At 43.8% G+C, this 13,456-nt stretch overlaps 1 protein-coding gene across 2 annotated transcripts in view; it reads left to right on the forward strand.

Moving 5' to 3' along the window:
- FMN2 (formin 2) overlaps nucleotides 1-13,456 on the forward strand; it is a 241,998-nt gene that overhangs the window by 168,744 nt on the left and 59,798 nt on the right. The window contains exon 10 of one of the 2 annotated variants that reach the window (XM_075267760.1): nucleotides 8,344-8,473. The exons of the other annotated variant lie outside the window; for it this stretch is intronic. Within the exon in view, the coding sequence (XP_075123861.1) occupies nucleotides 8,344-8,473 (130 nt within the window). The remainder of the gene's footprint in view (nucleotides 1-8,343; nucleotides 8,474-13,456) is intronic. 2 annotated transcript variants of the gene reach the window in all.

A 13,456-nucleotide genomic window follows, 5' to 3' on the forward strand; every position in this document is an offset into this window, starting at 1 on the left:
GTACATTTGGGTATGTTTTCAAAAAACTTTGCACCACTAGGTTAGACGTGGGCCAAACATGGAACGTGTTGGAGGCTGGCAAGCTCCAGAGCCGCTACCAGGTTCCAGCCATTATCACAGGCGTAAAAATGCCAGGCCCCAGGTGTAGCAGGGAAAAAAAAATGCCATCTAAGCCAGGATGGCATCCCTGACCTCGGAGGCACTGTGCTGTCTGTCCCCCAAGCTGATGAGCTTCAGCACCGCCTGCTGACGTCTCCCCACACCAGTGTTTTAGCGTTTGCCGCTAGTAGCTGGGGTGGAGGTTGCAGCGTCGTAGGGTTTCAGTCTACTCCTGCCATGAATTTTGGCCTGGGAGAGGAGATAGGGTACTTCAGTTTGCACCCCGGGACCAGACTCCACCACATTCACCCTGCCTGTCCTTAAAGATAAGCAGCATCCCTGACCACAGGCGCTTGTCCAAGTGTCGGTGGTCAAGTGGACCTTGCAGCAAAGCGCGGAACTAAGGGCCCACCTGATGTTGAGTGACACGTGCTGGTGCAAGGCGGGGACGCCACACCGGGAGAAGTTGTGACGGCTAAGGACGGCATAGTGAGGTGCCACAGTTGCCATCAGGTCCGGGAAGGCGGGAGTTTCAACAAGCCAGAATGCCAACCTCTCCTGGGCCAGCAGTTTAGCGATGTTGGCGTTCTAGGCTTGCGTGGGTGGGTGGTTAGCGGTGTATTTCTGCCGGCGCTCCAATGTCTGAGAGATGGTGGGTTGTTGTAAAGAAGCGCCTGATGGTGCCTTTGATGGTGCAGGAGAAGGAGATAAGACAGAAACAGGGGAGGATGAGGGAGAAGTCAACAAAGTGGCGGAGGCAGATGAAGTGATGTCCTGGCTCGTCCTCTGGAGTGCATCGCCAGCACTGTGAGCAGAGGCAGTGGCATGAACGGCGGGCGACGTTTGTCCTGCCGTTGCTGCCTGCCACTGATTCCATTGCTTGGATTCCAAATGACGGTGCATTGAAGTGGTGGACAGGTTGCTCTTCTCAGGGCCCCTACTCGATTTCGAGAGGCAAATTGTGTAGACGACACTATATCTGTCCTCAGTGCATTCCTTGAAAAAACTCTACACCTTCAAGAAACGTGCCCTCGATGGGGGAGTTTTTCTGGGCTGGGTACAAAAGGGAACATCTTCGGACATTCCGGGTCTGGCCTGGCTTCGGCAAAGCAGCTGACCTCTGCCTCTGGACATGTCTCTGCCTCTAGCTACCCTTTTTGGTGCTGCACCTGCCTCAACATCCACACTACTTTCCCAGCTTGACATCCGCCTTGTCCAGGTGGGGTCGGTGTCCTCGTCGTCCACCACCTCCTCTTCCAACTCCTGTCTCGCCTCCTCCTCCTGCACAATGCGCATGTCAACTGGCTGCCCTGACAGCAACTGCGTCTCATCGTCGTCGATGAGGGTGGGTTGCTGGTCATCCGCCACCAAATCGACCGGAGATGGAATGGAGGAGACTCTAGTGTTTGAGCATCTGGACACAGATACTCGTCTGTTAGGTCCGTGGAATCGCGAAATGGAGGGGCAGGTTGCGGTACAGTCAAAGGAAGGGAGAACAGCTCTGGGGAGCAGGGACAGTTGGGGTTATTGTTCTGGGAAGATTGGGAATTTTGGGTGGAAGGAGGACAAGACTGTTGGGTAAGAGGAGGTAGAGGCTGACTGGCTGGTGGACAATGTGCTTTAAGCGTTATCCGACAGCCATTGCAAGACCTGTTCCTGGTTCTCGGGCCTACTAATCTTTGTACCATTCAGCCTAGTTAATGTGGAACTTTTGTGCAAAGCGCAGAACTTAGGGCCCGCCTGATGTTAAGGGACACACGCTGGTACAAGGCTCAACTCACCCTAAGTGCCAAAAACACTGCTGGTGCAAGGCTCTACTCATGCCAAGGGCCTCAATCTCTGCTGGTAGCTCAGCTTAAGGTCCTGTAACTTTGTTTGGAAGGGCTCATGTTAAGGGCTAGAAAAGTGAATTTTGGAAGGTCTGACCACATCACACACACACACTCAAAATGACAGTTAAGGGTGAGGGCTTTTGGATTTCCCATTGTCTATTCCATCCGTGGTTGTCATGGGGAACGTGATTTAAAGGGGTGGTTGTTACTGTTTGTTGAGCTTAAATTGGGGTTTGTGTCCATCCATTTGGGGAGTAAAGAAGGTTTCCAGGTATTTTCCCACTTTGATAGAGGTTTTTTTAATGTGGAAAGTGTGTAGTTGTTAGGCTGTGATGTTGGGGTAATAGAGGGTCTTTGGTGTGTTAGATGCCCCCAGACATGCTTCCCCTGCTGTCCCAGTGTCATTCCAGAGGTGTTGGCATCATTTCCTGGGGTGTCATAGTGGATTTGGTGACCCTCCAGACACGGATTTGGGTTTCCCCCTTAACGAGTATATGTTCCCCATAGACTATAATGGGGTTCGAAACCCGTTCAAACACACGAACATTGAGCGGCTGTTCGAATCGAATTTCGAACCTCGAACATTTTAGTGTTCGCTCATCTCTATAGATAACCTGTTTTCCTTTAGTCCCAACAGCGGCACAAATCTTCCTCCCTGGAATTTCACCTGGAGGAGAGCAGGAAAATGTGTATAGATGTACATATGTTCAGGGAGTTTTGGTTATGAAAAATGTACAAAAGCAACATCACCGTGGGTGGTTGCACATACTTACGTATTAAAACTTAGCCTATATTACTTTATTAACACGCAGGGGGAGGGGTTTGGTGCCCTCTTATAGGGACCAGCCAGGTGTTTAACTTGGCTAATTAAAAATTCCGCCTGTCCTACCAGCACACAGGGGTAGAAAATACCCCATGCCGCTGTTGGGACTAAGGGAAAACAGGTTATCTATATAACCCATAGTTCTCACCTCTTACCTTCTTTTTCTCTTCCCCTCCTTCTCCTGTCCCTTATCTACCATCTCTTCAGTCCCAGAAAATTTTTGTTTGTATTTTTAACCACTGCCACCAACGTTATTTACTGTCCCTGTACTGTGGCATCATCAAGGAATAGATCCTAGCTGGACCACCTTTGCTATTATTAGGGCCACTATCACAGAAGAGCTGCTGCTACCCCTATTGAATTCAATGATGGAAGCGGCCCTCCCGTGATTCGTCCATTTGAATTTAGCACGTGTCACATGACTAAGGCAAAATTAATAGAAATAAAAAATTAAAAAAAATTAAAAAATGCATACAGACAGGCAAGCAGACATTAATATAACAAAAAAAACTTTAATTGTCCCATGTGATTTAGACAGCATTGGGGGAACAATGTGAAAACAAAACAAAAGAATTACTAGTTTTTTTCTAGATTATGGGAATACTAGCTGGTACCCGCGACTTCGTCTACGGTGATTGTAGGTATTGGGCATATACACGGAGGAAAATGGCGCTAAATTTGGTGTGAAATTCCACAAGGGATTGAAATACTAAAGTGTGCACAAATTCACTAATGATCGAACCGATGATCAGGGCGTAATGAAATCAGCTATTATGGCCAAGGAAAGCCCAATGTATATAGCCAGCTTAAGGGTAAGTTCACACTGTTATTTTTTTTCTTTGTAGATTTTGAGCCTCTCTATCAGTATGGGAGGAAATCCACGCAAACACAGGGAGAACATACAAACTCCTTGCAGATGTTGTTCCTGGCAGGATTTGAACACAGGTCTCCAGCGCTGCAAAGGTGCAGTGCTAACCACTGAGCCACTATGTTGCCCACCCACACTGGGTTTTTTTGTCAGAATTTAGAGGCCGTATATTTTGAGGCCGTATCCACCTCAAAATCCTGACCAAAAAGATGGCTCCCTTTGAAATCCATGGGTCATTCCATATCAAGTGATCCAAATATTATTTTTTTACCTGACGTCTTTAGATTTTTTATTTTTATGAAGTACAACTTAAAGGGGCTCTATCAGCAAAATTATGCTGATAGAGTCCCACTTATGCATGAATATCCTTTAAAAAGGCTATTCAGGCGCCGCTAAAGTTATATTAAACTCCCCCAACCCTGTTTTAAAATAAAACCCTAAAAAATAATATGTTAAACTTATCTATCGTGCACGCTGGGCAGGCATTCAGGGTCTGATGTAATTTTCAGCCACGCCTCCTCTTCCAGTGATGTCCTCGGGTCCCCTCTTCCTCCGGCGCTCGATTGATAAAAAATGGCGCTGGTGCATGCGCAGTAGCAGTAGTAGCAGCATGCAGCATGCAGTGTTCGGCTCCACCTGAGTTAAAGGGATTCAATCATTAAAAATGACATTTTTTCTCCCTAACTCTTCAGAATAGCTTTAAGAAAGGCTATTCTTCGCCTAGTTTTAGATGTCTTCTCCATGCTGCTGTTCAGTAGAAAGCCCAGTTTTCTTCTGTATGCAAATGAGTTATCTCGCAGCACTGGGGGTGGTCCTCAGTGCTCAAACAGCACTGGGGGCGTCCCCAATGCTGCGAGAGGAATCTCTGGCGACGCCTCTATCTTCACCTGGAACGGTCTCTCCATGCATCTTTTTCTGGCGTTGGTTACAAACTTCTGGGCCTCTAGCAGAGCTGACTGCGCATGCCAGCGGCCATTTTCTTGTGGCTGCTTACCCCAGTTTACTGTGTAAGCGGCCACAGGAAAATTGCCATGGGCATGCGCAGTCGGCTCTGCCTGAGGCTAACGGCAGAGCTGACTGTGCATGTCCAGAAGTTTGAAGCTAGTGCCGGAAGAAAGGAGAAAAAAAGTCATTTTAATGTTTGAATCCCTTTAATATCTGATTTTTGTTTATTTTTAAATGTCTGGTTTTCTTGGATACACAAAGGATGGTGCTGGACCAGAAGGATGCAAAAAAAGTCAATTCTATGTCTTCATTTTCACAATCTTTGGAGAGTACAGTAGCCAGCCATCAGCGCCGATCATATTCACAGGTCACAGAACTAGTTATGAAATCCATTGCCAATCTTGTGCCGCCTTCTACCACTTCATGGACTTCACTGTTATTGCTTAATGCTTGTTTTTTTTCTGTTTCACTACATGGAATGAAAGTCTGGAATTGCTGAGTCACTTTGATGGGTTCTGCTTCCTGTAACCAATGTTGTAACAAACTCTCCTCCTCTTTGTAGTCAGGACATGAAAGTTCTGAAGCTCCGTCTTACTTCCTGACTCTGTGGTGGACAGATACTTCACATGACTGACAGAGTTGCTGGCCTGTCATCTGCTCTGCATTCACTGTCTATCCCTGTTCATTCTCAGGTTGAGCCCTAACAAAGCTTTCTCCTAATTCTAAGGCCGGGTTCACACAGAGTATTCTGGCTCGTCATTTGGTACGTAGACGCCGCGGGAGGATTTGCGGGCCATATACGCTCCCATTGTTTTCAATGGGAGCCGGTACCGTACACACAGCGCTATTTTGCGGCCGTGATTTTGCGGCGGCCACAAAATAGCGCCGCGTGTACGGTACCGGCTCCCATTGAAAACAATGGGAGCGTATATGGCCTGCAAATCCTCCCGCGGCGTCTACGTACCAAATGACCGAAATTTGCACTTTTTCTGAACTTTGAAAATCAATTAAAAAGTCAAAAAAATTTCTAGAATTTTTTTTCTTTACATTTTGCATTCTCTGACACACTATTACCAAATAACAAAATCTCAAAAGAATTAAAAATATAGAGTTAAAAATCATTGGTTCAGTTGACATGGAATGACCCCGATGGGAGCCAGTCAGTTTTTCTTTCCGGGAGCCATTTGTTCTGGCTCCCGGAAAAAGAACAGACATGCTCATTCTTCAGGCGGAGTCGCCTCGTGAATCCGTCTGAAGACACCCCCTCCTCCCGACTAGGCCCATTCATTTAGGCCTAATCTGGAGAGGAGTGTGTGAACTTACCCTTAGTTTGCATTGTCTCATCACCTCTATTACAAATTTTTTGATGAGGAGGAATGAGGATGATATTGCTGCAATAATTAACTGACATCTGTCACTGCAGCAGTCACTTAAGTCTGTAATCCAGCTGAGGTCCTGTTTGTTATAAGGATGCAAAAATATGCCCATATTACATCAAGATCACTTGTGACTTTTTCATATATCTGAATGTGTTTCTAAAAAGAACATTAAGCCCTTCCCCTTCTATTATGGAGGATGGGGTCTTTAAAGATGGTAGTCACTCTGCTCTCACTCTGTGGGTCTCTGCTGTAATATGCAGTGGAGACCCGGAGCAAATAACTCTGATTGCAGATATTGTACTGTGCCTTGGTCTTCTGAGGTAAAAAATGGTCACAGACCTGCACCTTTAACATTGCAGGCCATGAGATGACCTGTTCCTATGACAGCCAGGAGCCTTATGAAAGGCTTGCCATAAGAATATTACTATTCAGGCTGGTCATAGACCAGCCTGAACTGTAATGCAGCGAATCTCCCAATTGTATTGCAGTATATGGGATTTTCAATCATATGATTGTAGGTTTAAGTCCTCTAAGGGGGAAAGCTAGTAAAATAGTAAGGAAAAAACATATTTAAAAAATCTAAAAAACAATACAAAACATTTTTCGTGAAAACTAAAAAATCACTGTGAAATGCCTACACAATGCTAAAAAAATTTCCCATATGGTGAATGCTGAAGCCAGAAAAAAAAAATTAAGTGCCAAACCGCAGTTTTTTCGCAGTTTTGCTTCTGATAAAAATTTGAATAAAAAATGATCAAAGAGGGGGCAACACGGTGGCTCAGTGGTTAGCACTGCAGCCTTGCAACACCTGAGTCCTAGGCTCAAATCCCCCCCAGAAACAACACCTGCAAGGAGTTTGTATGTTCTCCCCGTGTTTGCATGGATTTCCTCCCATTCCACAAAAGACATCCTTAAATGAAAAGGTAAAAAAAAAGTACATTGTGATCCCTATATGGGGCTCACAATCTACATTTAAGAAAAAAAAAAAAGATGAAAGCAATAGATATTCCCTAAAGTGGTAAAACTAAAAAATTACGCCTGGCCCCACAAAAAAAGACACCCTAGGCATCCCTGAAATATTAAAAAACAAAAGTTACAGGTGTCAGAAAATAGCAACTTTAAGAAAAAACTTTTTTTTTTTTTTGCAAAGTTTTGGATTTTTGTTAAGGGTTTAAAATGTAAATAAAACTATATAAATTTGGTATCCCTGTAATCATACCAACACATAGAATACAGGTGACTAGGGTTGAGCCGATCTTGACTTTTCAGGATCGATTTTAAAATCCGATTTCCGATCATTTTTCATTCAAACCCTATCTCGAACCCAATTCCGATCCCAATGCAAGTCAATGGGACTTTTTTATTAATCGGAGATCGGATTTTAAAAGCAATCCTACCCCCCTGGTGTCCACTAACCTCCAGAGATGGTGGTCCTGTGCCCCGTGCCTTCATTCTTCGCCTCGCTGCTTTTCTTCCTTCGCTGCCCCCTCCCTGCCAGGTTAGGAGAGTGTGGATGGGTTAGGAGAGTGTGGGCGGGTACTGGGAGGGGAGACATCACGTCTCCCCGCCCACACTCTAAGCCACAATCCTAGAACCTAGCGCTTTAAACACTAACCTGGGAAGCGGGGCAGCGAGGCAAGAAGAAGGAGGGCACTGGAGCAGCCATCTCTAGAGGTAAGTAGCTGCTTGAGATTTAGTTTAGCCTTCCATTCGAATGAATGGAGGCAGCCGGCGCGCAGGGGGTTAAGGCTGTGTGTCGGCTGCTTCCATTCATTCCTATGGAACTGCAGCGGAGCCTTCACACTGAATTTACATCGTATACTCAGTGTGAAGTCTAAGCAATGCATTGTGGGAAAAATCACCGATCTCGATCCCACATAAAAAGATCGTGTTCGGAATTCTGATGGCGATCGTGAAATTTTCTCGATCGCCGATCGGAATCCGATCTTTTCCGAACACGATCGATCAACCCTACAGGTGACATGTTATTTTGTATATACAGTGAAGGCCATAAAAACATCGTTTGTAAGAAGACTTTCTTACAAACGATGTTTTTATGGCAATGTCAATTCTGATTTTTTTTCCAGCTTCCCTGTACATTGTAAAGAATAATAAATGGTGCCATTATGAAATTGCCCAACAAACATTAAGCCCTCATATTGCACAAGGGTTAAAGTTGTGTAGCCGAAATCAGTTGGCTTAGTATCCTGTACTAGCCACTGGCCAGTCACTGATACAGCAGCTCAGCTTCTATTTAAAGCAAAATTAATGAACTACCACTTTAATGCAATAAATGAATAATAATTGTGAGCTTAGTAGTCAAGTAAATCTTACATTCTCTTGCATATAGTTGCTTTTTTTTTTTAATTTGTTGCTGTTTAAATTTTATTTATACAGGTTTCTTTTTGAGCTCTCAACAATACCAAATTTTTCAGAACGAGTGTTTTGCATTTTGCTGCAGACAACGATTTTAGAGAATACGGGTGTTATCCAACGAAAGCTTGAACTGCTACAGAAAATTTGTAAGGTTAGTCATATTCACATTGTATTGAGAATAAACAACTTGATCCTGTTTTTGGACACAATTCAATATCACCATATTGTTTATGGTTGTTTATGTTGTTTATTCTACAGGGTATGGGTTTGAAAAAGTCTTATAACCATCACATAGAAAACCTAAGGCATCAGTGCTGATAAACAGTTAAGATTCTAGAGTCTTTATGCATGTGGTATATCAATGGAACCGTACACTCTCTAGAATCTTCATGGTGGCGCTGAGCTTAAAAGGGTTCTCCAACTCACATCCAAACAATAATTTAGCCGCACACACACATATTTGCTTGAGGTGAAGAGAAGGGGTATTTTAATTCTTGACTTTGTATACAAAATACATGCCATGTAAAGAAACATCAGGACAAAAAAAAAAAAAAAAAAAAGCCAAGCTGTAGATCAAATTATGCTGCAATGTTTTGGTTGGACGACCTTCATCTGGCTGATTCCATAGCAGCTGGAATGGAAGAAACAACAAACATGGCCTTCTTTGTTACAAAGTCAAGAATTAAAATACTACTGTTCTTCACCTCAAGGAAATGCAAGTGTGTAGCAAAATTATTATTCTTTACAGTCTTTAGCAAATAAGGTATAGTATCTTCCAGAGGCTTGAACTTATGCATAAAACTACTATACATAAAACAGTGTTCACGAGCAGAAATGGTGGCAGTGGGCCCAGACATACATGAAGACTAATCTTGAAACAGTCTTGGTTACTGATGAGTGTTGTGCAACCCTGTAAAGTCCAGATGGAGGGATACCATGCCCCACAAAGGCTGCGACAACAGCAAGTAGGTAGTGGAGTCATGTTTTGGGTCAGAATCATGGGGAGAAAGGACCTTTAAGGTACTGACAAGGGAAGAGAGACGGATTTATGTGTACAAGTTTATGACCCTGCTTCAAACATTGCAGAAAGGGATGAATCTGTCACATGGGTTCATGGCATCCTACAGAAATCAGTGAACTGAGACAGCCATAAAAGACACTCTCTGAACTGATAAGAACATTGCAAACTGATGAATTGTTTGTTTATATGTACCAATAACCTTTTTCCACCCTCCCTCCTAGAATTCTATTCCTGAGTGTCCTTTTGTACATAAATATGCATCCTTCAGAAATTGTTTGTAGATATACCTGAAGAAGAAGCCCAGAGCTTCAAAATGTTGTAATCTGTCATCGTTATTAGTTAGACATTAAAAAAGGTGACAGATTCATCCCTTTCTGCAATGTTTGAAGCAGGGTCATAAACTTGTACTCATAAATCCATCTCTCTTCCCTTGATTTAAAATTCCCTTTGAAACAGTCTTGGTTACTGATGAGTGTTGTCCAACCCTATAAAGTCCAGATGGAGGGATACCATGCCCCACAAAGGCTGCAACAACAGCAAGTAGGTAGTGGAGTCATGTTTTAGGTCAGAATCATGGGGAGAAAGGACCTTTAAGGGAAGAGAGACGGATTTATGAGTACAAGTTTATGACCCTGCTTCAAACATTGCAGAAAGGGATGAATCATGGGTTCATGGGTTCATGGCATCCTACAGAAATCAATGAAGACAGCCATAAAAGACACTCTCTGAACTGATAAGAACATTGCAAACTGATGAATTGTTTATTTGTATGTACCAATAACCTTCTTCCACCCTCCCATTCCCTTGATTTAAAATTCCCTTTTAAAACCAAAATTTTCATGTCATTGATGATATTATGATCTTCATTGCAGAAATGTTTTGACACGGGAAGGTCCATTCTTTGTACTCTAATTGAGTGTGAGTTAATCCACATTCTAAGCTTCTGACCAGACTCTCCAACATACAAATTTTCAGTGGACTGGTCAGAAGCTTAGAATGCAGATTAACTCACTCAAGACACTCTCTGAACTGATAAGAACATTGCAAACTGATGAATTGTTTATTTGTATGTACCAATAACCTTCTTCCACCCTCCCTCCGAGAATTCTATTCCTGAGTGTCCTTTTGTACATAAATATACATCCATCAGAAATTGTTTTTAGATATACCTGAAGAAAAAGCCCACAGCTTCGAAACATTGTAATATGTCATCATTATTAGTTAGCCATTATAAAAGGTATCAACTACTGAAGACTATCAAGTTTTTTTGTTTTTTATATTTCCTACCCACTGGCTAACACAAAAACAAACATTTTCCTTATACTAAATCTCAGAAGTAATAGACAATATGCACTAGGTCTGTATCAAGATACAGGGTAAAGGATATCAAACAAAAATGTAATAAAACTTAACCTTTATTGATGTAGGTAAATTCCAGCCCTAGACTGTTTGGACTGTAACATTAAAAACAAAACAAAATCGGTCAGTGAACAGTGTCCTACATATGATCACCCAGGAATGGTGAGAAAAGGCTGTCCTCCTATTGAACAGATCAGAGGTCCCTATAATTGAAAATAAAGGGAATACCTCAGGGTTTCACTGGCTAGGTGAAAGGTGCCCAATGAGAAAGGTACATAAATCAGACACCTTAAGATATAAGAGTCCAAATAGAGCAAGTACATATAACTCTTTCTTATTAGATATGTCCCTGAAGTCCCTATAGGTGAAGATAGTGAGAATAACTCAAGGATTGAATGGCCAAACTAGGTAACCTATTCAGAAACTCAAAACAGGGTCGGGAACCTTTTTGGCTGAGAGAGACATGAATGCCACATATTTTAAAATGTATTTAATTTAATTTAATAATATATAATAATTTATTCTATTTAATATTTGAATTCTGTGAGAGCCATACAATATGTTTAAAACTAAATACAAGTAAAGGGGAAGAGCAAACTGTACCCTGACAGTACTTTGTATATAAGGGGTAACTGGCATCTCCCTAATTGACTGGTTATGAGAAACAGAGGTAGTATGAAGGGGGAGCGTTACCTGTATTCAGGCGCTTTCTGACTGATGCGGCTGATGATTCCCGCCAGTGGATTTTAAAATGGCGTTGCTGCTTCTGATCCACACCACAGGAAGCTGTCACCCGGGATATAAGGCGCCTGCTCTCCTGACAGCTAGAGCGGCGCTTGAGCGAGCAGTGCTTGCCTCTCTGCTGCCTGAGGCTGGGGCAAGGAGAATGCCGGCTGACAACACGGGATCTCCCTGCTGGTGAGCTTACCTCTGGTCTGCGCTTAATGATTCTGCTCCCGTTCATGAGGGACAGTCACTGCCACTTCTGCTCCACTCTGGTCGTGTCCACAGAGCAATGTCAGTGGCAGTTAGATGAGCGGTCACTCGTCTTTTAAAACGGTTTATAGAAGTTAAGGAGAGTTTAGGTGAGCCGCTTTCTTCTCCTCTCCTTGGAGCTAATTTACTATACATCTGGCGCCATGTAGGTCCAGACCCCCATGAGAATTTTTTTATATTTTTAGCGTTATTAGTATTTTTTTATTAAAGATTTGTCTGCGAGCCAGATGGAGCCATCGAAAGAGCCATATCTGTCTCACGAGTCATAGGTTCCCGACCCCTGCTCTAAGATATTGTAAGGGGGTCTGAAAAAGTGCCAGGCACACAAAAAGGTGTAGCCAGCAAAGGGACAGGGGGATATCTCTTATTTCCCTATAGACAAAGGAAAAGAATCAAGGTCCATAAAACAAAACAAGGAGGTAAGGGTGATGCCATGTTAAGGCACACAAGAGATTAAAATTAGTTCTTATGCGTTTTCCCCAGCTACGCGGCCATCAGGGGACAGTCCAGCAGCATGTACTGCTCTGATGAAGGTTCAGAGCAGCACCGACCTTCATCAGAGCAGTACATGCTGCTTGACTGTCCCCTGATGAACCCGTAGTTGGGGAAAATGCGTAGGATTTAGAGATGAGCGAGTAGTGTTCGGATCAGCCGATCCGAATAGCACGCTCGCATAGAAATGAATGGACGTAGTCGGCACACGGGGGGGTAAGCGGCCGGCCGCCATCAAAGCGGAAGTACTAGGTGCATCCATTCATTTCTATGGAGCGTGCTGTTCGGATCGGCTGATCCGAACAGTACTCGCTCATCTCTAGTAGGATTTAATTTTAACCTTTTATGTGCCTCCACATGCAGTGGTGAACCTAGCCTCTCTGCTACCTGAGGCGGACAATCAAAAGACGCACTACCCCTCGGTATTGAGACTGACGTGGGGGGGGTTCATCTTTTGATCATCCGCCTCAGGCAGCGGAGGGGTTGAGGGTGCTCATGGTAAAATTACAATTAATACAATGCAGTAATAGTTTGTGCAGTAATACTCACAAGAGACGTCTTTCCCATTTCGCGCCTTTTCCCTTTGGACCACCATGCCCACAGCAGCCCCTGCAGCCTATAGTATGCCTCACAGTGGTACAATAGACTGTGGGGCATAACAGATGTTGCAGGGTGGTCACTGTGGGGCATAATAGAGGTTACGGGGTCCACAGTGGACCCTTCAAGCTCTATTATGCCCCACAGTTACCCATCCACTTTATTATACCCCACAGTTGCACACCCATAAACTATTATACTCAGGGGTCTTTACCCAGGGGAGGTGAGGGAACATAATAAACAGTGTTACTAACCTCTCCTGGATCCGATGTTAATCCTAGCAGGCTTTGAGCCTGTATGATAATATCCCAGGCGTCACATGGTCTGGGATATTTCCATATAGGCCCAAAGCCTGTGCTAGCAGTACCATACAGGCCCAGAGCCTGTGCTAGCAGTAACAGACTGTTGCCATATAGGCCCAAAGCCTGTGCTTGCTAACAGTAACAGGCTATTACTACTAGCACATCTGGGACATTACCATATAGGCCCGAAGCCTGCTAGGATTAACACCGAATCCTGGAGAGGTAAGTAACATTGTTTATTATGTTCCCTCACCTCCCATGGGGCTCTGATTATTATACTCGGGGGTCTGAAAAAATCCCTGAGTATAATGATAGCAGTAATGGGATCGCGGCCTGGGCTTGGGCTTGCTCAATTGCAGAACAGGAA

Source organism: Leptodactylus fuscus, chromosome 3, assembly GCF_031893055.1.
Source record: "Leptodactylus fuscus isolate aLepFus1 chromosome 3, aLepFus1.hap2, whole genome shotgun sequence".
Classification (NCBI taxonomy): Eukaryota; Metazoa; Chordata; class Amphibia; order Anura; family Leptodactylidae; genus Leptodactylus; species Leptodactylus fuscus.